This window comes from Hippichthys cyanospilos, chromosome 12 (genome assembly GCF_059441005.1).
Source record: "Hippichthys cyanospilos isolate Australia breed blue-spotted pipefish chromosome 12, RoL_Hcya_1.0, whole genome shotgun sequence".
NCBI classification, from domain to species: domain Eukaryota; kingdom Metazoa; phylum Chordata; class Actinopteri; order Syngnathiformes; family Syngnathidae; genus Hippichthys; species Hippichthys cyanospilos.
The window spans coordinates 4,917,767-4,945,062 of NC_142380.1; the positions used below are offsets into that span (position 1 = coordinate 4,917,767).

General features: G+C 40.2%; 2 protein-coding genes and 1 long non-coding RNA gene across 9 annotated transcripts; 1 reads left to right on the plus strand and 2 right to left on the minus strand.

Moving 5' to 3' along the window:
• Positions 1–28: 28 nt before the first annotated feature.
• zmynd11 (zinc finger, MYND-type containing 11) lies at positions 29–14,867 on the minus strand. 2 transcript variants are annotated; one of them, XM_088428770.1, is made up of 16 exons: positions 14,707–14,867; positions 11,572–11,707; positions 10,526–10,685; positions 9,858–9,881; positions 7,286–7,504; positions 7,139–7,216; positions 6,917–7,009; positions 5,903–5,990; positions 5,746–5,801; positions 5,607–5,684; positions 5,353–5,471; positions 3,900–4,269; positions 3,322–3,396; positions 2,968–3,249; positions 2,673–2,858; positions 29–1,751 (listed from the first exon to the last, which is right to left on the minus strand). In XM_088428770.1, exons 2-16 carry the CDS (start codon positions 11,700–11,702, stop codon positions 1,629–1,631), a joined length of 2,082 nt encoding a protein of 693 aa, XP_088284896.1. In that variant the 5' UTR covers positions 11,703–11,707; positions 14,707–14,867; the 3' UTR covers positions 29–1,628. The 2 variants fall into 2 exon arrangements, with proteins under 2 accessions (XP_088284896.1, XP_088284894.1); XM_088428768.1 differs by having other exon boundaries at positions 7,286–7,453; positions 14,707–14,846.
• On the plus strand, positions 14,412–21,664 carry LOC148414489 (uncharacterized). 2 transcript variants are annotated; one of them, XR_015867378.1, is made up of 3 exons: positions 14,412–14,958; positions 17,389–17,476; positions 21,563–21,664. It is a non-coding gene; the product is annotated as an uncharacterized LOC148414489 (long non-coding RNA). The 2 variants fall into 2 exon arrangements; XR_015867377.1 differs by having other exon boundaries at positions 21,523–21,656.
• vipr2 (vasoactive intestinal peptide receptor 2) lies at positions 16,538–27,061 on the minus strand. 5 transcript variants are annotated; one of them, XM_088428774.1, is made up of 13 exons: positions 26,887–27,061; positions 26,470–26,575; positions 24,288–24,422; positions 24,122–24,213; positions 23,438–23,535; positions 21,560–21,692; positions 21,323–21,473; positions 20,599–20,659; positions 20,458–20,527; positions 19,675–19,766; positions 18,985–19,114; positions 18,832–18,873; positions 16,538–18,037 (listed from the first exon to the last, which is right to left on the minus strand). In XM_088428774.1, the coding sequence occupies exons 1-13, from the start codon at positions 26,932–26,934 to the stop codon at positions 17,864–17,866; spliced, it is 1,332 nt and encodes a 443-aa protein (XP_088284900.1). In that variant the 5' UTR covers positions 26,935–27,061; the 3' UTR covers positions 16,538–17,863. The 5 variants fall into 5 exon arrangements, with proteins under 5 accessions (XP_088284900.1, XP_088284903.1, XP_088284901.1 ...); XM_088428777.1 differs by having other exon boundaries at positions 23,438–23,511; positions 24,309–24,422; positions 26,470–26,578; XM_088428775.1 differs by having other exon boundaries at positions 24,309–24,422; positions 26,470–26,578.
• Positions 27,062–27,296: the final 235 nt, after the last annotated feature.

Consider the following 27,296-nt stretch of genomic DNA (forward strand, 5'->3'; position numbering starts at 1 on the left):
GCACAAAACAAAACATCAACAGACAACATTTGTTGATACATTTATTTCCTCCATGTTAGCACACAGAACAGATTTATATACAATACAGTATTGCTAGCTAGAGCATTAAAAATCCAAAAACGATTTTTGGAGCATGACGACGCGGGCGTACAGGAAGTGACAACGCGACTTGCAACCTTTTTCTTCTCGCAGAGACAAAGTTGTGGAATTTTTTTTAAAAAATTCAAATGTTTTTTTGAAAAAGAAAAATGGCATCCAACAGGAGTACGCAAATGTTTGTGTCATCTTCAGATAAACCAAAAAAAAAAAAAAAAAAAAGTCATGCAAATACATCCTGGAATGACACAAAGATGAAATTGGGGCGGGACTTATCAAATCTTGGACACACCCCCTTTTATGAGCCAACTGGTAAAAATTAGATTTGCAATTGCGACTCTCAAATGAATTTCATAGGGGCACAACAATTAATTGAGTACTAATTGATAAGCAAAAGAATCGGGAAATTGTGCAAAACCTTCGAATAGTTGGACTTTTTTTTTTTAATTTCCTCAAATCAGACCAACATCTGCAATTTTTTTTCAGCCGCTTTTTTCGATCAAGATCGGAAAAAAATCTTTTTTTTGGTATTTTTCTTTAAAACGCGTAATCAAAAGTTTAGGGTGTATCGTTTACTGCGGCTGACCGATTAATCGTTTTTTTTTTTTTTTTAAATCGGCAAAACAAAAAAATTTGATTTTGTTTTGAAACATTAGACATGAAAAAATTGACAGTTCATCATAATCAGTCATTTTTTACCGATTTCTCAGTTGCAAAGTCAAACAATTAATCTTAAAACTTCATTCATTTATTTACTGTTGTAAGCCTTAGCGTTCTTATGATTGAAATTTTAGGCCAATTAACTCATTCACTGCCATTGACGGATATGAACGTCAAAGATCCATTTTGGCGGTGAATGAGTTAATCTGTTATCAGATAATTACGGACATGATATCAGTCGGGTTGGAGGATCCAGGTATTGCGGGAATACAATAAAAATGACAAAAATAGTTCAGTGGCGCCATCTCATTTGCATAAATTCCATATCCGCCTATGGCTTTATTGGATTTGAAAACGGCGTGATTTTGCGTCAACTTTGTACAAATTCAACAAAATAGACTTCACAGCTCAATTTAGTGTCGGCAAGCATACGAAGGTGCGCTAGAATTTCCAACCCAAATTTGTTTAGTCAGCGTGGACGCTGCGACCCTGTCCCCAATAACAAGTCACCGCAACTTTGATTCGAAAACGTTTTACCTTTCGTTTAAAAAAACAAACAAAAAAAAAACCTGCCTGCGTCTGTCTTTCACATTTTTCCAGCACCTCTCAAAAAAAATTAACGAAAAAAAAAAGTGAAATGCTGCACGCGCTTAAATAACATTCCGTGACACAATCGTTGCTAAATAAAAAGTTAAATAATATAAAAACGGGGGTAAAAAGTTTAAAAAAAAAAAAAAAAGGAGCTAGGAGGGAAGGAAGGCAAGACGTGTGTGTGTGTGTGTGTATGCGTTGACTGACTGACAAGAGGAGGAGGGAAGATGGGGAGCCAATGGCGTGCGAGGAGGAAGTGAGTGGGCGGGTCCAGAGGCTTTTCATCTCTTCCTGCGGCAGGTGCGCTTGTGGTCGGCGTGCCAGTGCTCCTGCTGACACTTGATGGAGCAGTACGACGTGTTCCAGCAGCAGTGGTACATGGCCTCCTCCTCGCAGTTATAACACTGAAGAAGAAGAAGAAAGTTCTAAATTCTTCTGAATTACGATTTGCTATTCGTAAAACCGATACCAGTATCGATTCCGACGCAGGGGCCGATACCGTCAATTTTTATTCACCGTGTTTTTTCATTGTTTTAACCCTTGTGCTGGATTTTGGGCATTTTTTTTTATCTTTTAATCAAAGGGAAAGCATTGAAAGGAAGCTGAAATTTCACCCAGCTACTGCGAGGATGTGGAAGAAAACGATCCAAAAATGGTCAGGAAATTGAATATGGGTAATTTTTTGGGTGCAAAACATGCCTTCAAACTTTTGTCAGTGGAAAAAAAGCAACAAAACAAGTACAAAAAAAAGATTAGGAAAAAAAGAATGCAGTAAATCAGATTTTTTTTTTGGGGGGGGGGGGACTTTTATTCCAATGTTTTTCATTATTTAATCTTTTTTTCCCCATCACATTTTCCACAATTTATTTAATGCAAAATTTTCAGTCAAATTTTTCTCATTGTGAAAAAAAATTTGAAAAATGCACCAAAAATGAAAACATTACCCTTTTTGACTTTTTGGGGGGGACGTTTTTCATAGGTTTATTTTTTCCTCACATTTTCTATGATTTGTTTTTGCAAAATTTCTTTTCAAAACGTTTTCACGGGAAAAAAAGATTTAAAAAAATACACCACAGTAAAGTACAAAGTTGATGCTGCTTTACGTGAGGTGAGATAAGGGAAGTTATTTACTTTTTTTTTTTTTTTTTGGGGGGGGGGGGTCATATTTTCCACTTTTTCCTTGGCTGTGCAAAATTTTCCAAAAGCTTTTCCACGGAAAACTTTTTCAGACTGAAGTTTACTTATGCGTGAGTGAATTTACTCCATGGTGACTTTTCCACGGTTGCATTTTCGCGTGGGAAACGGAGGGGGGCGCTGTTGCTCACCCACTGCTTCTTCTTGGTCTGCGAGACCAGCTGCTTGTGCTGCTGGACCAGCTTCTTGACCTCGTCCAGCAGCTCCTCTTTGCACTTGTCCTTCACCTGCTTGCACTTGCGCTCCAGCTCGGCCTGGGCGCCGCCCAGCGCCTTGCTCACCGCCTCCTGCTTCTCCTCCTCCATCTCGCCGCGCAGCTGGCGCAAAAAGACAAAACCCGAGCGTCAAGTCGGAGAATTTTTTTTTTTTTTTTTTTTAACGTCCGTGGAAGGTTTGCAACCCGGAGGAACGAGGCAGCGGCCCGACCTTCTCCAGAGCTTCCCGGACCAGTCGCTCGGTCTCGCGTTTGTTGTCGGCCTTCATGCGCTCCTTGACGTCGTTGAAGACCTTGGTGTACTTTTCGTGACACATGTTGTGACAGGCGGCGGCGTCCGAGCTGGTCTGCGTGCCGCGGTGGAGCATGCGCGGCGACCCGCCGCCGGCCTTCTTGGTCTGCGTGGACACCGACTGCTTCTCGGGCGGCGGCGGCGCGCAGGACACCGTCACCTCCTGGCTGGAGCTCACCGCCTCCATTTCGGGCTCGGGGTCCTGCCGGCGCGAGATTCCCGTCGGGTTTTCGCCTCTCGCCTTCCCCACGGGGAGACGGCGGGGGAAACTTACGCTGGCTTCTTCTTTGGGCTCCACTTGTGGCGTCCGCCGACTTTTCTTGGCTTTGGGCTGCTGGCTGCCTTTCATCTGCAGACAAGAGAACACCAGCCGTGCTGTTAACGTACCAGCGTATGTTCCAACAAAACGTTTTGGTTATTGCATCGCCGTTGTTTTTTGTTTTCTGTTTCCCTTCAGACGACGTCCCATCTTGTCATCGAAGAAAAGACAAAACGAAAATTGATTTGCAAAGAGGAGAACAGAACTACTCAGAAAATGGGGCAGACGGACAAAACTGGAAGGAAAAAAGTCGACCAAGTCGGGTAAGTTGTCTTCATCCTTTGTCTGACCGCAGTTGAAATCACAAATTAGAAGAATAGAACATTTCTGTTTCATGAAGAAAAAAATGCTATTTTGGAACATATTGGTGCATTGAAATTATGTCATTGGTTTTTAGGCGGGAATTTCATGTATCAGCCTTAATGGTGGTGAATGAGTTAAAAATGAAAGAAATAAAAAAAAAAAAAGGCAGATTTTTCTCAATTCTAAGGTATGGCCAACTTAAAAGCAGAACGTTTGAGACGCAAACCCACCTCGTTGCTGGTTGACGAGATGCTAGACTCGGCTTCTTCGCTCCTCTCCGTCCTCTTGGAGCCGTGCGTCCTCTCCAACATGTCGGAAATCTGCCCTTTTTCTAACTTCACCCTGGCAGTCCTGTCCGTCCGCTGGTTGCCTTCTTTCTGCGACTTCCTGTGGCCGGGACTCTGTCCGCCGGCGGCGTCCTCGCCGTCGTCGCCCTCGCTGCCTTCCTCCAGCTTGATTTTCCAAAATCGTCCCTCCTTGAGGAAGCGCTGGTAGACCTCCAGCTCGTCGCAGGCTTTCTTCCAACCGCTGCTGCGCTTCACCTGCAGCTGCTGAACGCTCACCTTGATGTCCTGGATGTTATCCGAGGGAATCCACGCCCTAAACACCACAACAAGTCGCTGAAGCTTTGGAAACAGGACCAAGTACCGTATTTTCCGCACTATAAGGCGCACCGGATTATAAGGCGCACCCTCGATTAATGACACATTTTCAAACTTTTTCCATATATAAGGCGCACCGGATTATAAGGCGCACCCGCAATTGACATATTTTAAAACTTTTTCAATCACAATATAGTAATACTCAAAGTAGTAACAATAATAACTCAAATAATAACTCTAAACGCAATATGAGCAACCTTGTGCAACTGTGAACACACAAAAGAAACAGGTAAAGCTTACTTTATCACTTCATTCCCCATCTACGAATCCCAATCTCAATATTGAGCCATATATAAGGCGCACCTGATTATAAGGCGCACCATCAGCTTTTTTAAAACATTAAGACTTTTGGGTGCGCCTTATAGCGCGGAAAATATGGTAACCTTTCTGCCAGATACCATATTTTCTGCACTATAAGGCGCACTGGATTATAAGGCGCACCCTCAATTAATGACATATTTAAAAACTTTTTCAATCACAATATAGTAATACTCAAAGTAATAATAACTCAAATAATAACTCTAAACTCTCAATAGCATAATAACTCAGTCAATCTGAGCAACCTTGTTCAACTGTAAACACGCAAAAGAAACAGGTAAAGCTTACTTTATCACTTCATTGCCCAGCTACAATCTCAATATTGATCCACATAAGGCGCACCTGATTTTAAGGCTCGCCATCAGCTTTTTAAAAAAATTAAGGCTTTTAGGTCTGCCTTATAGTGCGGAAAATACGGTACTCTAAAAACAGTGGGATCAAAATTAAACTAAATAGGGTCCAAAAAAAGGGGCTGACCCAATTTTTCAGGTTGTTTTTTTAACCCAACTTTTTTAATGATTCATTTACCTTCATCCAAGAAATTCAGTTGAATCAATAACCTAATTATGATATGTACAAAACAGGCCACTTTCAGGGGCAATTTGGGTTGTTTTGGTTGGGTCAAGAATAGCTTGCCCAGCCCTAATCTACAGGGTCCGCGACAGAAACATCAGACAAGTGTTGCCGAGACGTTCCGGCGAACCTTTGGTGCTGGTGGCCGAAGAAGCGCACGTCCACCTGGTTATCTTCTCTCTGAAGCACTTTGGCCGGCCAGTAGCCAAAACCTTTCATCTTGGCCCACACTAGGTCGTGACTCGGAGTCTGGAAACAAAACGGACACTGGATTCATACAAGTGGCCATAATTACTGCCACCTGCCTAAAAAAACAAAACCAACAACTCAACCACGGCTTGCAACTCAAAAGAGCTCAATGTAGGTGGATGGGATCATACTTACACAGGGGTAACAGAACCAGTTGTTGGGGCGGGCGTTGGACAGGTAGAAACAGTTCTTACACAGCAACAGCTCGTTGAGCTGGAAAAGAAAAAGACGCTCAACGAGGGGACGGCCTCAGGTCGACTAAATGGACGCGTACCTCGTGACAGGTGTCGCTGTAGAGAAGACGGGCCATCTCCGCCTGGTCGCTGTGCACTACAAACACAAAAAATAATGACTGACCCTGAAACGAAGCTTCTCCGGCAATCCTAAAACGCACGGCCGAGAAGTATTTCGGCGTAAATAAAGAGACCCACCTCCGTACAAGATGGCCGTGTTGTGAACAATCAGCTGGGCATCGGCTTTGAACTCCTCAAAGTTCTTGTACTTGCCCGCCGTCAGATTCTGCGGACCAAAAGAGGAACGTTGACCCCATATGGCTTGAAGTGCAAAAATGGACTTTATTAGGCAGACCTTTTTCTATTTTTGAGTCCGAAACTTTCAAGAAATCGCAAGAACTTTCAGGTTTTCTGAAATATTTAGGGGTATGTTACAATTTAAACAATGTCTTTTACGGACGCTTTCGGCCATTTTGCCTGTTTAGACTATTGGCTGAAACCGCCCGCGGTGCCCAGTAAAGGGTTAAAAGATAAATAATCAATAACATAACATTGTATGGCTTAAAACTAGAGCCTGACTGATTGTCAAAGTATAAACACAAAATATCTACTATTTTCCCCCAAAGAATTTCCAAGTACAGTTGAATAATGAAGATGGTTAAATTAGAGCATAATTAATTTTAACTTTTATTTTTGATGCAATGACAGTGTTTAAAAAAAAAAAAAAACACCAATTATAACCTCTAGGGAACCTAAATGGTCCCTGGTATTAAAGTGTTGAAATAAATAATAAAATAATATATATTGAATTGCTTTCAACACATAAAAACACAATAAAATCTAACTAATGGTAAAAAGTTTGGATTTTTTGCTTTGTTTTGTACAGTTTTTTCATGATCGACATAATGACAACTTCATGAGTACAGTTTACTGACAAAAACACAATGCCCAATTTTTTTCTTTGCCATTAGATAACTTTGAAATAAAAAAACAACATTTTCTCAGGCGTCCAAACACTATAAGAGTTGCATTTCAAATCTGTCAAAGTTCAATTCAGCAAAGCAGTGGCCATTTGTAGCTGTTTTGAAAAAGTCTCCCAAAGCCTTGTAATAAAGGGGAAGTTTTTTTGGCGATTTTTTATTGACGTATTAATTCATTTGTTTATTTATTTTCAAATTGGGCCCTTGTCATATTTGCGAGTGTGTGTTTGACCTCCTGGATGTTGGAGACGTCCAGCGCTGTGTGGATGAGCCGTCTGTACATGGGATGCTTGGTGTCTTTGCTTTTCTTGTTCAGATCCACCGCCTGCCAGAAGGGGGCAGCAATACATTTAATAAATCGTATCTACGGTACAGGCATGGGGTAAGAAAGATGGAATGAGATTTTGAAAGAAGATGGGAGGAGAAACGAGCGAGAGAGACGGCTGTCCCTCACCCTCTCTTTCATGCGCTGGACGATGAAGGACAGATATTTGCACATCTCCTGTTTGCTCAGGTTCTTCTTTTTGCTCCCCTGCAGGATGTACAGCAATGCTTATGAGCTACGCAAAGGGGCGGCGCCGGCGGGCGGTCGGGAACCCACCCTGCAGAAAACGCACTGCCAGTGGGGGCCGGAAGCGGCGTCGCGGGGCCACCCGTCCTCCGCCAGACACTTGAGGTGGAAGACGCGGAAGCAGTCGTCGCAGGGTAAGACGTCGCCCGGCAGGTGGCACTGGAAGCAGTACCAGTCGTGGCTTTCGGCCTCCCACTCCTGAGGGGGACACGCCGGAGAGCGCACGTTGGCCGCGCCCTGCTCCCCCTCCTGGCCGCCGCCGCACACAGCCACAAAACCTTAGTCGTCATTCAAGCTTCACAAGTTATATTTGACCTTGGCGATTTTCACAAAGGTTACTTTCTAGTGTGTTTTGGAAATTTGTGTTGTTAGTTTTTAGTCGCTCAATGCTCACTCTTAGTTTACGTTATATCCACGTCTTCTTCATTAATTGTTAATGTTTGCTTCTGTGCGACACACAAACAGAACTACAACTCCCAGTGGACTGTGCAAAGATCCTTCTTCCGATTAAAGCCTTTCAAAACAACTAAAATATTTTGCATTATATAAACTGCGGAAAACGCTATTATCGAAGTTTTGTAAAAGTAGAATGCGTTCCAACTGCATCACATTGCGCAATGTGGAAAAAACTAACTGCAAATGGAAACATCTAAGAATATATTTTCATGAAGTGAGAGCGAGTGCGCCGCAGTGGATGTTTTGCGTGGTGACGTCATGCTAGGTGTGCGTGCTTCTGCCGTTCTTGGTGCTGAATTGCTGAGCTAAAATGTTTATGTTGCGCTCTATATATTCGCAATGATCAAAGTAATAAAATTCAGTTACAGTAGACGGATCGCGCATTGTTGATTATTCCATTGTACAGAAATCTTGCGTGGTTTTTGGTGTGTGTTGTCACACCCGTTTTTTCTTTTCTTTTTTAATATTTGTAATAATACAGTATGTGTGTTGAGTATGAAAGATCATTTCAAAACAAAGATTTGTCAACAATTATAACTGCCGTGATATTACCGTCATAATATATTCAACAACTCCTCAAAAGATGTGATGTAACAAGATCTTTTTTATTTAATGCAATTTTTTTTTTGCAAAGAAACCACTTTTAAAACCATTTCACAATATGCGAGATGTTCCAATTAATGTGCTCTTAATTTGAAAAAAAACCTGTTCATCGCACCTTAAAAAGCATTCAAATGGATGTGCTGATAATGACAAAAACCTGTTAACATCTGGCGCACTAGTAGACTGACCAGAATGCTCTAGTCAAAGTTCATTTTACGAGTTTATGCTAACAGAAGCCTGTCTAACAAGTGACGTCGCTTCCACTACTTTGTAATGTTTCCGCACGCTTGTAAACCAACAAGGGCACACCAGCAGAGCAGCCGTCATACTCGTCATGTTTGGTTTCACCACTGTATGACATTTCTGCACACTAGTAGGTCCCAGTTTTGAACAAGCAAACACAAGGAAGAGGAGAGGACAGAGAAAGAAGCATGCTAGACACAAGTGAAAAACATGAAGAACTCCTGAGGCTACCGAGGCACAGACGTGGCTTTGCCGTCTTTTGTCCACAAAACAGAAGTGAAGATAACAAAGACACAAGTGATTCATCGTTTCTTTTTTTTTCTTTTTTTATGAATCAGATTTAAAAAAATAACACAAGTGCAATGATTAATCAACAATGAATTGATTATCAAATCATTATGATTAGTGATTCATTCACATAGCTTTAATTCAAAGTTCTTAGCGGTAAAAATTCTCCGATTTCTGGAGCGTGCTGAATCAAAACATGAACTTTACTTCGGAAAACAATAATCAACATTTTTGGACGGTTTTCTGACACGATATTGCCCTAAGCTGTAAACGGATCATAATTCATGTGTTCCTCATCATATGCTGCGAGACATGTCTGTGCGTGAGTAGCGAGTGAGTTTTTCAAGGATCTTCCGCTCACGTCCGCCAGAAACGTAGTGCAGTCACAGACATTAAAGAACTTTTAGATTCTTCTGTGATTGTCTTTGGCAACCAATGGAGATACCCCATAAAAGTGTAGTTATACTAATTCATACTCATTATTGTGCTACTCGTGATCTAGTTCCATGTTCTCATAAATAATATGATAGATATGAGGAACAGTGAACGCTTTCTACTTACAGTTCTTGGATTTAAAAAAAAGGATAAAATAATAATGCACCATTTTATTCGGTGGTTAGTTTAATATTTAAAAATCATTCTTGCTTACTGATTTTTTTGGGGGATGAAGGGAAAATAAAATTTCCCAATGCAACTGAATGGGCATCAACTGCATACACAGCAGAGCTCTAATGTATCATGTATATAATTTGAAAAATAAAATGAATACATAAAACAATAACTTAACCAATTACTTCATAATATAAATCCAACCAATTTAATATTTTTACAAAAACGGATCCCATTTATATATTGTTATTTTATGTATTATTTAACCAAATTGACATAAGAACAAATCTCAGGGAAAAAAAAAAAAAAAAAATCTGTGACTGCACCCCTTGACCATCGTGCTTTAATGTTAGTAGAGATTGACAGAAAGAGAGAATTGTTTAAGTAAAAATGCAACACGTACCTTGCTTCCCTCAGCTTGAGGCTCCTGTGATGACAACGATTCACATAGTTCAAAAGTGACACCCGTGCAGTAATGTGGCGAGGCGGGGCGCGGCGCGGCGCTTACGCATACACACATAAGAATAATCAAAATACAATACTGAGAAAATTTCTATCAAATTAAAATGCACTATAGTGAACGCCGCTTCATCTCTCTATCAATATTACACTCCGCTTATGTTTATTATTATTATTAGCTTATTCGCTGCCATTAATGGATATAGACGTCTATGGCCGTCAGTGGCAGTGAACCATATAACATTCATTTCCTAAAACTATAAGGAATTCATGTACATTTTGTATTCTTCTTATTTCTAATTCGTGACTGGAAAACATCCAGAAGCGGGCGGTGGATACTGGTATCGTCTGCTATCGCGAGTTCCGATAATTTAAAATGAGAATGGTTTCTTAACCAGTGCCCGGTATTGGTAGTTTCCCATCCCTAGCAAAAACTGGTCATTGACAAATTCCTGACTCGTAAATCTATCATGCATAGGAAAAAAACAGCCTAGCCCTTGTTTTAATTCCGCATTAAATATAATATTATACATATGACAATAAAACTCTTGAATAACAGGATGTTGACTTTTTCCCCCCCCGAGATTCTTGGAGTCAAGTTTGCGGACTCACCATCTCGTCTCCAGGCAGCCAGTAGCCCTCCTGCTCGATGCCCGCCTTGGAGCCTTTACAGCCCACCGTCAGCGTCTCCACCACCAGGCCGTCCTTCACCGCCAGGCTCAGTTGACGGGCCGTCTCCTTCGGGTGCATGCCGAAAACGCGAGTAAGGTACCTGGCAGGGGGGCAAAAAACGGAACATTCACCAACCCTGTCACTACTTCCTTTGATAAGAGGATAGGTTATAAAAATAAAACCATTTGACGCTTTTAAAAAGTTTAACTGGGGAATCGAACGAACGGCAGGTTAGGGCTTGATTTGGCCAAAATAAAAAAAAAAGGTTGAGAACCACAGTTTTCGGAAAAATCAAAATAAAACTATCGAGAGTGTTCAACACTAACGCTACAAGCGCTAAGTGAGAAATATCAGAGCTGGCTGCAGTCAGGTTCGCATCTCCTTTCCCGAATCCCAAAGCGATTTGCCGGGCCGCTTCACACGGCACCTTGGCAAGGGCCTACGCTCGCCGCCTGCCAAGCCAACGCTGGCAGAGCGCGGCTCTTGTTGTCACGGCAACGCCAAGCAAGCGGCACATCGCCATGGATATTCCCGCCGCCGACAACTCCCCCGTCTCACTTCATTCCAGCAGACGGACTTTCGGGCCAGACACAGACAAAATGAACCTGAATTAAAATCCAATCGCCCATGAGTTTAGAAGTAAAATTTGTTTTTGTTGGCTGTCGCAAGACCTAACCAGTAGCCGAAGCTTAATCAATTTACTTGCAAATATCCTCTTTTGAATAAAGTTTAGAGATTTTTTCTTTTTATCCAATTGATTGAATAAATCGAAACTATAAATAGATTCAGTGACGATTATTATTAGATGGGATCTACTGCATTTTAACGAGAGAATTTGAGTACTTCCTCTTACATGTATGTGCATTGATAATGTTGAAACTGCAGAGTTACCTTGGCTATTAATCATACTTTTTAAAAATAAAATGCTGAGTGCATAAATGTCGCAAGGAAGCACGACATGATTCCATGGTGCAAACAGAACTTACTTAGAGATGCGGTCCATGTTGGCGATTTGCTTCTGGTTGCGAATGACCTCGATGGCGGCCCATACATACTGGACCACCTTGGGGTCCGCCAACCTCTTCTTCTCCACGCGGGACATCACTTCCTTGTTCATCTCAACTATGACCAAATACAAATGCAATTAGAGGATAATCTGAAATACTTGTTGAATTTTCTTTCCGACAATGCCTCGTTTGTGAAGATTGAACTAGTAGTAGGTCAGATAAAAAGGTTAAAAAATATCAAAAGTCTGTGAGTCGTAGCTTCAAAACCGCCATTTTAATTTAGCGTTGCACAATCGCTATCAACAGGAACACCAAGTTCTGTCAAACTCAAAGTCGGCTTAGTTAAACATATCAGCTGTTTTGCCGTGGAAAGCATCCATGAAAGGATGAAAATGGAAAATGTTAAAAACAGGATCCACTGATTTGACAAAATATTCAACAAATCCATTGACTGTTCATATAAACAATTGCAGCTCCACATGGAATGAACATGTTAGCAAAAAGTCCATGAATTCAGAATTCCTATACTTCGGCGTCTTCATTCATGTAACATTTTATTTAAAATTTTATCATTGTCTGATTAGTTGGATGTCATTTTTAACGGCAATCACAGTACACTGAAAGGCAGCGATGAATCCGAAACAGTTGGCCAATGAAGCGGAAACGTGTAAAAAAAAAAAAAGATATCCCTAGCAGCTCTCCTGAATCTGTTACCATTTTGTTCTGTAACATCTGTTTGAAAATCTGACAAAAAAAAAAGTTTATTATTGTCTTCCACAATGAAACCAGATGCTTGCAATTCTATTCTGATACAACAGAAAGATAATTGGCTCCAGAAAATGGAAAATGCTTACTGTGAAGCACTTCTAATTTCAAGGCTTTGCTTAGTATTATATTAAAAATGTCACTAAACAATAATTAACCAAAATAGTTGATTGATTTGGTAATACATTGGTAGACCGTTCATTGATTAAAAGAGCCTTGAATTTTTCACCTGGTACATTATGATCTCACCGTTTTTGTGAAATGACAAAATATGGACTGAAACCGATTAGGAAACACTGAAAACACAGCAAAATGGAGGCTGTGCTGCTTCCTGCGAAAGACTCTGCTCCACCTTGGAGGATATTTCTTCCAAACAATTTATTGGTGTTCATACTCGGCCGCACAAGCCTGACCTGCCCTCCGAAAATTCATTTCATGAGGTCCTCCCCCAGAGCGAGAGCGAGTGCGTTGCTTTTGTAAAAGCGAAGCAATCGAATGGGGCTGGGAGCTGGCATTTTTACACAAGGGGGACAAGATGCTCTGATCCAAAACTGATCCTGAAATGAACCGGCCAAGGGCAGGAAAGACTCTGAAAGAGGTTGTTCATGCCACATTTAGCAAAAATGAGCAGTGGCAGTGGTGAGTGCCTCATTGTGTAGAAAGAGGCTACCATAAAAAAAAGGCTATCAAAAATGCCAACAACAAGTTCAATTAATAGATACATGCTAAATAAAAAGTAGTTGAATAGTATTTGACTAACTACTTAATAGAAGAGGATTTGTACTGGTATTTATTTGTCAGTTTTTTAAGAACAAATGGTATCAATACTTGGCATGTGTGTTGTTGACGATACTGTATGGATATCGGTTAAAAAAAAGTGATGTTGAACATCCTTAATTTATAGTGATGGCAATGCTTGTTGACAGAGTAAATGGCAGTAGAAAAAACTGACAAAGACCATTTGAAACGTTTCACTGCGTTTGAGCAAGTCTGGGACAATGTTGTATTTTAATGTTACTTACAAATAAATGCAAATGACAAAATGAAACATTCAGCTTGAAGGTTGAAACTTACGGATGCAGCCAGCAAGCCTTGGAGCTTGTCTCAAATAAAGAGGGAAAATACAGTTTTTAAAGCCATGTTTTTTTTTTTTTTTTGCTGTGTATCAATCTTTTGATCTGCCACAATAACACATTAAATGGGAAAAACTCTTGAGGGGTTTTCTCAGAAATTTCACATGAGATTCAAAAGAAATTAATTAGATCAATTAGTTACAAATATTAATAAACCAATCACATTTTTAAAAATCTGAACAAGTTATGGAAATCATTCCGAACTTCTTTTTTTGGGAGGGGGGGCTCTACATGTTTGAGTGTTCAATTAAACAACATCAACAGCACATCACCATCAATAATACTGTCATTTTTTATAACCTGGACCTTTGCCTTTGTATTATTATTTTATCGTGATTATAATTAATATGTTTTGTTACCAATGAGTTCAATTTCGACCTCTTCGGCTGCAAAGATTTACAACTGCCACTAGGAAGTGATACTAATATATCACTGGGAAAATCTTGAAAAAAAAAACATGTCTAATAAATGTGGTGCAAATAAATTATTGTTGGACATATGAAACGCAGAGCGTCCGAGAATGGGCGACAGCATGTCGAGGTGTCAGTCACTCGCTGATGCTCACGCTCATCGCTAGCCACCAGTTGAACCTCAGGAAATATAACGAAGCGTTTAAGGAAGGACAAAATACGTAAATGTTGAATAATAGCAAAAGTTGTTTTTGTCCACGAAAAAACATTCGTGGCAGGCAGGCCACGAGCATTGCAACACACCACAGAGACGGACTGCGGCTGGCTAGCAGCTAGCACGCTACCTGGCTAACGTGCGAGACAAACTGCGTTTAAAATGCAAATTAGGGCCTTAAATTATGTAAATTGTCATTTTTATAGCCCGATATTATAATTACGTTCAAAATGAGACTGGCCGCTAAAAGAACACGACGACAAGTTGGTTTAGTTTGCTATGCTAAAATGTTGTGACGTTGCTACGTTTAGCTAGGCAGCTTGAAAAGAGATTAAAAAAAAAACAGCATCCCTCCTCGTTTTAAAGGGTTTTTATAATTTGTTGGTTTGGAAATATTCAGCCAGGCGAGACAAAGCATTCTTAGAATCGACTCGAGACAGGCAGGTCGTGGTTTGTTTTGGAGGGCGCCATGTTGACGGAGGGAGCTCCCAAGTTAGCCGCCTAGCAGCTCACGTCCGCCGGACAGTCGTGTCGAACCGAGCCGCCGCCGTCTACCTGTCTGTCAACAAGGTCCGACGTTAACGTCACTCACCTCCGGGCGCGGCGTCGCCAGCGCAGGGGCGACGACGAGGATCCACGCGGAAGAAGTTTTCACACCCGTAGCGAGCGAAGCGAGGCGAGGCTACGGGGCGACGCTGCGTGTCCAGCCGGCCACTGTGGAGCAGCGCGCGGCTGGGAGGTAAACAGAGGAGAGGCGACTGTCTGCAGACGAGTAGTGGGCGGATCGAGACAAATATTGACAGTGTCGATATCAAGGCAGTATCATAAGAAGATCGATACTCGGGTAAGCTGTACAGTAATGACTCGCTATCTCGCGGTTCAAGTTTCACGGCTTCACTACATTACACCGCAGATTTTATGAAAAATATTAATTTATGAAAAATAATCATTTCGACTGTGTGTGTGAGAGGATGTCAAATTAAAATGTTTCATTACATGTATAGAAATGTAGGTTTTTTTTTTTTTTAAATATGTGAAATATCTAATTTTAGCTGCTGCTGGCTTCTAAAAACCACATTATCCTTCTCACTATGAATGTAATATCAACAGCGGCCAGAAGTGGCGCCCCAAAAAAAAACAAAGATCAAGCACAAACGTATGAACTGTTAAATTAAATCATTTCCAAAACATTATTTCCGGTGCAGCCCACGCGGCTCGGGACCAGTTGATCCATGGACCGGTGCCGGGCCGCGAACCGGTGATTGGGGACCACTGCTGTACAGTACTATTTGTGATAAATACTACCTCCTCCATCTGCTTAGGAGCCGTGTTGCACTTGTCATTGAACGGGAAAACAAACCATTTTTTTGTTTAAAAATTGGATGCTTATAACGTTTAAATGTGACACATTATCACATTATGATGGCAGATTTTAGCACATAAAGTGATAGTTTCATGTCACATCGGGACAACATCACGTTATACCATGACACAGTATGTTACCAGAAATTCATGAAATTTAACATGAAAAACATTACATTTATCAAGAATGACAATTTATCATGTTCAAATTCGAAAATTATACCATAAAACGTATCAAGTTAAAACGGGATACTGAAGTTTTTTTCTGGTTTGTGATGGCTTTTGTGAACAAAAATAGAAGCGATCATATGCCAGCTTGCCCTAATCATCAGCTGACCTCCTTTTATGCGGTAATAATTGGCGAGGCTGCATCGGGGCTTCTGTCACTTGTCGGACACAAATCGTCTTTGTGAACTTACGTGAACGTAGCACTCATTTTTTCTCGGCCTGGCCGTGGAATCCATCAGAAGACAATGAAGGGTCGTGCATTCCCACCGGACATCGCTGACCCATGAAATCCGCCACAAGCACGCACAAGCCGGTCACTGTGTGCACCAACATGGAGACGCGATTGTAGCCCGCTGTCCATTGCCAACGATGAAGGGAACGTGTACTCTACACTGAGTTCGAGCACCCATTTTTCACAGGACGTGCGTTCTGGAAATTGTTGGAACAATTGGTGGAACATTTTGGTGCTTGGTTGTACTGTTTTATGTGCTAGTTTGATAAAATATATGTTTTTTGGAACGGTTTATAATGACTTAGCATCTACGCTATTTTCTGTTAGCCCTTCTATGGCATTTTGCATTATACATTAGGAGATGGTATGGATTAGTGGGGCATTTCGTTGTTTCGCTTTTTGCTTTGTCTTCTTGTTAAAAAATATCATAATCATACTTTCCAGGAGCACACCTATGGTATTTAATATTAGACATTAGCATTTCTTGGCAAACTGGCAAAGGAATAATTGGAAAAGTGTCATCATAATTTTGAGCGTTTTAAGAAATTATTGAGCGACAGTTAGACACAAACGCAAAAGGACCATCACAACTTTCATCATATCATATGACCTGCATTTATTCAACACTTAGTTACATTTCCCATTGGACAAAACACATTTTGGAACACATTTGAAATACAAGTTTGCACTTGTTTATACTTAATTGTAAATGTGTGTACTAAAAACAAAGGGCTATGCAATGTAAAAGTAAATGTGGGCGTTACACAAGGTTCTATCTCCAGCCCTGTGTACTTTTTTTTTCAACACTTTACAAATGGAGCAAGTATTTATATAATTGTAATGTTTGATTTTATTACAATAATGTGACAGACATTTCAAATGTACTGTTTTGAATTAGTAAAATGTCTTTCTTTAAGGCACAATGGGATCTCATACACAAGCGCCTGATTGAATAAAGTTTAACAATACATTACATGATTGTCTTTAGTGTAGTACTACAATATTTTGGTGGAAAATCATGCCATGCAAGGCAGTTTTGCTTTGCAGATGACAAATGCCAAGTTGTTTTCTTTCTAAGTGTAAAATGATCTCAAAGTTTGCACTTTCTGACGTTTCCTCAGTCGCTCCTTCTGGCTTTCACGTATTGGTCTTCAGTCAGCATGTGGGAAAAAAAATCTAAAGAAACCAGCCATTAAGCAAAAATTACACAACTGAATATCAGAGATCCTTTAAAAAAATCGTGATAGACCATGAAAAAAGTGAACTGTAAAATTGCTTGGGTCAACTGTGCTGATGCATTTTTTTTTTTGGTCAGCCCGTCTTTAATGTTTTGCATTGTATAGGTATACTAGTCTTATGCTAGCAGGCTTTTGTTGAACGGAAATATATGGCCTGGTGTAACATTTTTGGTGTTTAAATATCCAATGTTTTATTTTCTTTTTTATGTGTCAGTTTTACAGTAAACTTTGACCCAGAGTGACAGTCATTTTGAAGCAAGCATGCGTAACACATCTTGTTGAAATCACCATGCAAGGAACAGGTAAGGAATAGTTTCAAATGTGTCTTTTCAAATGTCTGAGTGTGCTTTAGGTTTAATTGAGTTTAACCTAAAATAGTGCAAGAATGATATGGAAGAAAATGACCAGAAAATTGTCAAAATTCACAAGGGTTAAAGCGCTAAAACTACAGTATTAATTTTTATGTTGTTGTGAATTGTCATTGTGGTTGGGGTCGGAAAGTATCCCCCATGGTAAAAGAGGCTTCGCCATCCGTCCAAACTACCTGTTTAAAATATTGAGTGCATTTTACGACCGTTCGCAAGTATTTACGGCGAGTCAGCCCAAGATACTCCCTTGAAAATTTACAATCCATTTCTGAAGTCCTTCAAGTCGATGCAAGTAAAACTGCTGAGCGAGCGAGTCTCGGTTCACAGCACGGTGGTCTCGGACTGGAGGATGGACTGAGTTCTGGAGTTGCGTTGGAAGTGGACCACATGTTCAGATCCTTTCCTGGAGGCCAGCGCCATGCTGAAACGTTGCGCTCGCTTCAGGCCACAGTCCAGGCACAAGCTCCGCCATTTCCTCTTTAGCTCAGTTTGAACCTGCACACACGCACAACAGCCTTACTTTGTTTTGTTAGGAGATTAGAAAATTCAAGGTTACCTCTAAAACCATTTTATGCAATGAACATTTCAATGTTTCAACTGGAATCTAAGGGTTAATTCACTTGTTGATTAGAAATATTTTCATCAAGTGCATTTTTAGGTGAGGAAAAAGGTGACGTCTGTTAAATTTAAATTTCTCCATAATTGAAATGACAAACAGACCGGGGTAGTTTGAGATTTTCTGCTCTAGGTTTATTTCATCGAAAGCTTGCTTTTGTCACAATTTAATGGTGTTGAGGTAAAATAGGGACCACTATGCAGAAAAGAAGGAATATTCCAAAAATGTATGAATTCAAGAAAACAAACATACAAACAAGGCACATGGAATTATCAAAACGTTAAATTGACAAAGCCCTCTCCAAAAAAATGCGAGGGTTAAACAAACAGCAGGAAAAAATTAGATGACATGGCAGGACACAACATGGCATGGCTGGACATGACATGGTTGGACGTGACATGGCTGGACACGATATGACGGGACATGACTTGACTGGATATGACGCAAGATGACTGGACATGAACCAACGAAGACTTAATGAAAGTAGAGAACTAAATAGATAACAGCTGATAAGACAATGAGGTACACCTGGACAAGACTCAAGTGACAGGATGGAGCTGATTGGTCGACACAAGTGCAAGGAGAGTTTTCTAGTTTTTTGGGCCTTGAAATTCAATGAAAATAGTAGAAACCAACTTGCAGTCACAGTTTAAGTGGATTACGATTTACAAACCTCGCTGTTGAGGAAACAGTAGAGAATAGCAACCACCAAGCCCTGAAAGGCACCAAATGGAATCATTTCAAATGAATGAAACAAATCAGCAAGATAGCGCCTCATTGTAACGTTTACATCCTATTCATCACAAGCATATGACGTTCAAAGCACCTGGAAGGATCCGAGGGCCAGGTCAAAAAAGATCTTGTAGTCTTCGGCCATGGATTCTGAAAGAGATACAAAGACGACGTAGTGGATCCCAAACAAGGGAATGAGCAGAAGAGTCGACTTGGCCAACCGTCTGAAATACCAAACAACAAAAGAGAAATACATCAAAATGTCATCAATTATAAATCAATGTCCTCCACCTACTGCCCGAAGTAAGCTGGGATAGGCACCAGCAAGCCTGTGACCCTTGTGAGGATAAGTGGCTCTAGAAAATGGATAGATGGATAAATCAAAACTAGAATCAAGAGTGGAAAATGCCCCAAAAGTAAAATGGGTGTTCCACAAGGTTCCGTCCTCAGCCCCCTTTAGTTTGTAGGTCAACAGTTTATAAAAGTACCAAATACTGAACTTATACAACTTAACGTTTTCTTTTGATCCAAAATTGTGAGCATGTCATTTAAGAACAACTTTTTTTTAAAATATTGAGTACAACCTTCTTTTAATATTGAGTATATTTTTCACACAAGAGGTTGATAATTCAGAAAATGACAACAAAAGTATTTTGATCGAGATTAACATTCCTTCACATTTGTTTAGCTGCGCTGACGTTGGAAAGACAAAATGGTCCAGACCCTTTAAGCCAGCGATGACAAATGGGTTGAAGTCCGTAAAATGTACGTGTTAGCTACCCACCCGTACTGAGAGTGGTCGCCGCAACTCACGTCAGGACACTGCAGTTTCTGCACCAGGATGCGAACGATGCGAATGAAGAGTAGGAAGTTGACCTGGAAAAATTCACAAAGCAAAAATGTCACATTTCAGAAAAAATAAGAACGCGATACCAATCAGTTGAGAAGGAAAAATAGATGATATTGGGATTGACAACCTGTCCACCATTTGTCCATATGTGTCCTGACATTGATGGGTGACTTATATATTGTGTGTCCATATGTGTCCTGTCATTAGATGGTGACCAGTCGATTGTCTACACTGTATATGGTGTGACATTGATAGGTGACCAATCCATTGTTTTTCAAAGTGTACAATAATGACCATTCAATAGTTTTGTTTACATGGGTCCTGCCATTGACTGGTGACCAGTCCATTTCTTGTCCATATGTGTTTTTCCATTGACTGGCAATCCATCTATTGTTTGTCCATGTGTGTGTTGTCATTAGGTGGCGACCAGTCCATAGCTTCGCTACATGTGCTTTGCCATTGAGCAGTGACCAGTCCTTAATTTGTCCATATGTGTTCTGTAATTAGTGGGTGACCAGTCTATAGTATTTCTGTGCTTTTACAGTGGTGACCGGTCCATAGCTTGTCTATGCATGTGCGGCCTTTGAAAAGTGACCAGTCCATAGTGTCTAAATCTGTTCTGTCTATGCCCAGTCATTCAAAGGCGACCAGTCCATTTGTCTGTGTGTACCCTGCCAGTGAGTGGCGACCAATGTGCAAATGCAAATTCCTTCCTACCACAACGACGAGCCCAATGGGTCCATTGATGACCCAGTTGGGTATCGGGTTGTCGTTCCTCTCCCAACACCTGTCAATCAAAAGGTGCATTCATCACAAAGATGCACAAGCATGTGATTGGCCACGCAGCCTGTCACTCACCCTGTGTCCTCCAGATAAATCCTGGTTAGCACCCACGTCAACACAAAGACGGCGGGGATTCCTGCACCAAATATGGAGCGCATACCAATTCAACTTCCCCCCTAATTATTTCTTTAATCCTGAAATCTTTTTTTTTTTTGAGGACTTAGTACATAATAGTACATATTTGTATGAGTGGAACAGTTAGTTAAAAGATAAGACAGGATCCGCATTAGCATCTCTGGTGAGTACAGTATCACTTATTGAAAGTTTTTTATATTGTCCGCAGACTTTACCTCAATCTGATTGGCTTGATCGTGATTGGCCAATATTTGGCGATTGATGCAAAATTGGCGATCGGCTGCAATGAATGCTGAGTAATCAATGACGTTCTTGATCGGTTCCGCAAATTACATCCTGCATGGACGTTATGAGAGGCAACATTATGCCTTTTATCTGCATAGTGTGATTATCAATTTTGTAGAGTTATAGGAATGTTTTGCTAGTAAAATAAAAGCATCCCAATAAAATGCAATTTAAAAAGCCAATATGAGTGTTCCACAGGGTTCCATCTTTAGCCCCCTGTCTTTTTTTGGGGGTCACAGTTTTACAAAAATACAACCAGATATTTCTATATATTTTTATCTCTAAGTTAAATTTTTGTTAGTAGATTTGACACGATAGATCAACTATACACAAAATCAAAGTGAATAAAGTCATGTTTGAATGCCATGATGCATTTTACCCCATCCGGTGAGCATGTAGACCACAAAGTGTGTGTTCTGAGAGAACATGGCCACAAGGAGTGTATGAAGATACAAGGCTTCCACCAGTAGCCAGAAGAAGTTGGCCATGATGAAGTACTGTAACAAGACCAGGCTGGCTCGACACGCCACCTGGTGTGCACACCCACAATTAATCAGACCGTCACTTGCTCATCACCAGACGTACTTGGCCGAGTGCAACTAATGAAGTGTCTCACCAGCGAGGGCTGCGCTGAGCAGCGCGCCACGCGGCCAAACAGGAAGTGGTCCTTCACCAGCACGGCGACCGCCCTCAGGATAAACGACAGGAAGAGGTTCAGGTGGATGAAGTTCCTGGTGCAGTGCAGCTTCCTGCGCAACAAATCATCGTTGTCACGGCAAGTCAAAACACTAGAGTTGCAAATCTTCTTGCAATGATGAATGGCATGAAAAATGCATATTATTATTATTACTACTTTTTTATATAAAAAAAAACTTATTACAGCTAAAATTGATAAAATGGGCTATCTCTTTAAATTGTGATGAACAGTAATTTCTAATAATTACTTTAATCTTTGATTAGCACTACTTTAATAATCGGTAATAATAAACTTTTTAAAAGTAACAAAACTTAATTTTAATTCATGTAGTAACCAACTTAAATTCACAAAACATCACAAAAATTATTCAATAAAAGAAAAAAGATAACATACAGATATTGATAACATTTTGGATTTTACCAGTCACACTAACAGAAGAACCACTCATGTCTCTCAAAAAAATTGAGCAGTATTACACAAAAATACAGATACATGGAGCTGGTCACGGCTTCTCAATAAGCCAAGGTAATATTAATCACTCCTTGCAGAGGATAAAGAATATATGCCGTGAGTATGAATAATATGCTATACTGTCTACATGTATTGCTGTGTTTAAATCGTCAAGGCTTCAAGAGTAAGAGCACCAGAAAACTGATGCTATTTGTTAGCCTGTCAATTTTTGCATTCATTTGTTAGCATTGCGCTAAACTTCTAGCAAAAAAAAAAAAATCAGCCCAAGGAAGGACCTATAGTTTTTAATAAAACAATTCTTACTATACGATTGTGCAGCATAAACACAAACAGTGTAATAAACGGAATGTAAAGAATTTAGGTCACTCTTATATCGACACAGTCAATTTTTCCATAATAATTCCCCTTCGACAGCTTGTTATCCTCTAATCTGGCCCGTCTGCTATACACCTGCAGCGACACACACCCACACATTTCAAACACACAAACCCACGCACAGGATGTGACAGGATCATAATAGCATCTCAGTTAATCTCTCATACACGAGGCAAGTTGTCCTCCAGGCGTCCAGCTTTGAAACAACTTTGAGAATTCCGACAAACGCCAGCCGCTTTTTAGCCCTTCCTACACAATCAAGTGTTTTTTCCTCGTTTTCCCTAATCCCACGCGACAATAATGAGCGGATGCTGTCACACGTTCAGATCGCTGCCGTGATGCCTTTCGACATGCCGGTAAAAGGATTTGACTCGGTTCCAGACATACGATACATGTGCATAAAATATGGAAATGGATCATCAGGAGTTATCCCTCCATTCAAATTGTTCATTATATCAAGAGGGAGACAAAGCTAAATTTCGCTAAAATCCTCATTTCCATTTCTTTCTGTATCTCAAAAATCATTCTCTTAACTGAATGTTCTCTTCTGGCTGTCCCAATACTTTTGACCAACGTTCCACCTTTCACTGTTTCTACTTCCCGTTGTTGTTCCGATACTTTTGTCTCCAATTTATTTTGATTTGCATAGTTTCCTAAGACATTTGTCCACATTTATTCTTCTACTCTACTTCCTGTTTGCGTCGCCACACTTTTTTTCACTTCCCCAAGTAGTCCCAAAACTTTTGTCATTATTTGTCACTCTTTTCAATACTTGTACATGTCCCAACACTTTTGTTCACGTCTTATATCAACTTCCTGGAAGTGTCTCAATACTTTAGCCATTTTGACATCCTGTATAAGTCCGAATATTTTTTTTTTTTTGGTAAATGCTTACAAAGCTCATATGCGCCCCCTACTGTGAAGGAGGCCAATAAGAGACTTCCATCTCACCTGAAGAAGCAGAGGACAGCGCTCCCAGTGGTGAGGAAGATGAGTGACAGGCTGTGGCCCAACGTGTACAACGTCTGCACTAGCACGTAAAACACCAGCTTAACACACACATACACAAACATACGTGTCAACAAAATTGCTGAAAATGATGACGATAACATTCATGCTAATACATTTGCTAAGCTAACTAAAGCTATAAAAGCTTTTCAGGTTATGCGTTGCTTTGCCAAGTATATGCTACGTTAGCTTAGCATCCTGGGATGTTTTGGTAGACTTGTGCGTCTCTCTTGTGTCTGAGTAACACAATGCGGAACTTTATCCAGTTAAGTGAGCAAACACAAGGAGGAATTGACAACCAGACATTGGCAATCCCAAATGAACTCAACTCAAATGAACCTAATACTAAGCTGGGGAGCCACAATTAGCAGAGCAGTTCTGCCAAAACAACAACAACATGATAACAACCCATTTTTGTTTCAGCAAATGTTTGTGAATGCATTATAATTATGATTATTATCAACGAAAATAACTCTACCCACAGAATAGGCTACCCCCTAATCCCAAAACATAGCCTCAAGGTTCCAATTTATTTATTTATAGTCCAATTAATGCACATGTCTACACTCTAAAATAGGTTGTTTATTTTGGAACATCAAGTAAAGTGGATCGTGAGGACAACTGCACCTTGTCCTGGCTGGTGTCCGAGCCACATGCGCTGGTTATATTGGGGAACACCTCGGACCATCCGGACGCCGTGCACCTCCTGCTGATGTTCCCTGCAGGAGGTCATTATGATTGAAATAAATAAATGATAAAAAACAATAATTGTAAATGCAAACGTATTCCAAACCTAGTCGTGGCTGGACTTTACCGTTGGTGCCAAAGACGGTTCTGAGAAAGCGAGGACATGGTATGGTGGCGGTCTGGCCAATCCCGGTGCGTTCCCAACATGTTATGTTGTCCCAAGCTCCTTTGCAGCCCGCCTCTGAATTGTACAAACGTGAAAAAGAGAGAGTTTACATGCAGTAACAGCTATTAATTGAAAATAACAATAATAATAATAGTGTAGGTAATGACAACAAAAGCAGTCAGAACTTGTCAGAAAATGTGTGTTTGGGAACACATGACCAGATGATCTACATTGTAGTATATAACTGACCCAGAACTTTTTTTATGAGTCGTGGCTTCCAAGGAGGACAGATTTGATAGGAAGAACAAGTGTTGCTGTGTGTTCTCTCTTGACAGGTCTTTTGCTCCGTTGGCACTCCAGTTCACCTCAATGTCAGTAAAATGCCTGTTTTTAGCTCCTTCATTCGCTATTACTGATCGCTCCGTTAGCTTTTTTGTTGTTTTTTTTTATAGCGGTCTGCTTAAGAACGATGACACGAAGCAGGCGCGGCAGCCACACGGTGAAAGGCGGAGTTTAGGTGAACGAACCCTTTCACTTCCTGTTTAGAAATCCACCCACAAAAACAAAACCTCATTTATAAAGATAAGATTTTCGATTTTCATACGCATATGTGGAAAGTTTAAAATCTCATATGAGCTCTTTAACATGCATGAAAACTTTATTCACATATCAAGCCTGGGAATAAACAAACTATTTTTAGAGATGCCTCAAAAATGCCTTAGTAGCACCTCATACTAATTAAGCAAACATTCCAGTACCCTACCATGCCCAGGGGTACAAAAGCCCGCGCATCGCTAATCGCAGCTCCAGTTTTATTTTATCTTGAAACCAAGGCCAACAGAGTCGTGTTTATCATCCCACATGAACCAATCAGACTAAATACAAAGAAATAAATAAATTAAAAGTGGCTTTGGTTTGCAGAAGCCGATTTTGCGTCTGGGGTGGAATATGCGCAGAGATGATTAGGAACAGATAACATTCCACGCCGAACGCTGCCCAGATGATCTCGACAAAATAAACTGGGGGGCGAATAATCAGCGGCGCGCGCGGGATTTTGTTTGGAGCGGATTGAAGGTTGTTCATCTCTTGAGTGCTTTGCCAGCATCGTGTTTCAACGTCTCGACATATCCTCATTATCATATAGGACACGCGCATGCGTGTGAGAATGCGAGTGGGTGTCTTCTTCATTAATTGCTTCACAAAAACTAATGATGAGAGCGAGAAAAATGCTGAGCACGCCATTTTTTTTCCTTTGTAACTTGGGAAGAAGAAAAACTATGTTTTTGTTTTTTTTCAAGTCCGAAAGTGAAAGTAAACGAACACTTGCTTCCTGGAAATTTTAGGAATCTGCAACTTTCATGATTATTTAGTAGGGATGGCCGAGTTCCAATACAAGGTTATATCGGTGCCGATACCAGCCGTATTTCAAGGTATCGGTTCTCTCAATGGCAGTATTGGAACTAGGAATTAGAGGAATAAATAGTTGACAATTCTTGCAGTTTTAAAGGAAAATTGCTATATTGGTGTATTTGCAATAGGTCTGTTTATAAAGTTATCTGTCAGATGTTTTTGTGTATCAAAAGTACTAAATCTGTACTGAGTATCGGTGACAATGGTGCTTAAAAAGTACTTGAATCGGTCTGGTGTTGAACATTCTTACTTGGTATTTTGATGACATTCGAAAACAAATGTGTTAGACTGAGTTACAATTGGGGTTTCAAATCAGGGTTAGGATTTGGAATTAAGGATTCAAACCAGAGATGAAGTTTCAAATTAGGGTTTCAAACCTGGGTTATAAACAAACTTTGGGGTTTCAAACCAAGGTAAGGTTTTCAAATCAAGGATTTAAGCCTGGAATAGGGTTTCAAATTAGACTGTTAAGCCAAAGCATTGGTTTTAATTCGGGCCATGGATTTCAAATTACGGTTTCAAATAAGTGGCGAGGCTTCAAATTAGGTTCCAGTCAGGTTAAGATTTCAAATTGATCCTGAGCTAGGGATTCAAACCCGGGTTAGGTTTTCAAATTAGGGCTCGGTTTTCAAACTGATGTTAGGATGTCAAATGAGGGATTACTGGCTGAGTTAAGGATTTAAATTTTGTGTGCTTTGTTTGTCCTTGGTACCTTTTTGCGGTGCTTGTCTCTCTTGGTCGTCCAATCGCTTTACACACTCTGCGTGATCTTTCTCCACCTCCAGCAAGAAGCTGCAAGTGGGGTGGCGTCCAGTCACCTGCTGTGCACAGCATAGAAAAATCGTAGTTGCAAAAGTCTACTTACAGTAAATAAACATGTTCTGAAAATGTCAATATCTAGAAAGTGACCATAACTTTATGAATACAGCTTTTATTTCTTTGTGTGTGTGTGTGTATATATATATATATATATATATATATATATATATATATATATATATATATATATATATATATATATATATATATATATATATATATATATATATATATAGTAAAACTACACTCATTCAATCAATCTGGACAAAGACAGTAGAAAAAAAAAACATCCAATAAGGAATTATCTCACCAATACAGACGTGGAGAAAAACGCCAAGAAGAAAATACAACTTTTCATATTTTCTTTTCAATCGCAACAAACAAAGGGGTCCATCATTAAACTTCTCCGTTATCAATATTAGTTGTCCTGTTTGAAATATGTCCGCCACGGTCCAGAGGGACAAGAAAGATGCACGTCTTCAGCACGCAAGATCGCTGAGGTGTCATTTCACCGTAGTAGGCTAAAACACTTCCTTCTGTGCCCTTCACAATAAAGTAAAAATCGGAAACAACGTGTTGATTTTAGAATGTGTAAACGTTTATTTTACCATTTCCAACTACCTCTTTGTAATCTCGCACTTCACAAAAACAACATACGTCAAAGACAAATAAAATGGAAATAATACAATATTTTTTTAAACAAGATCTCCTCTGCTAATA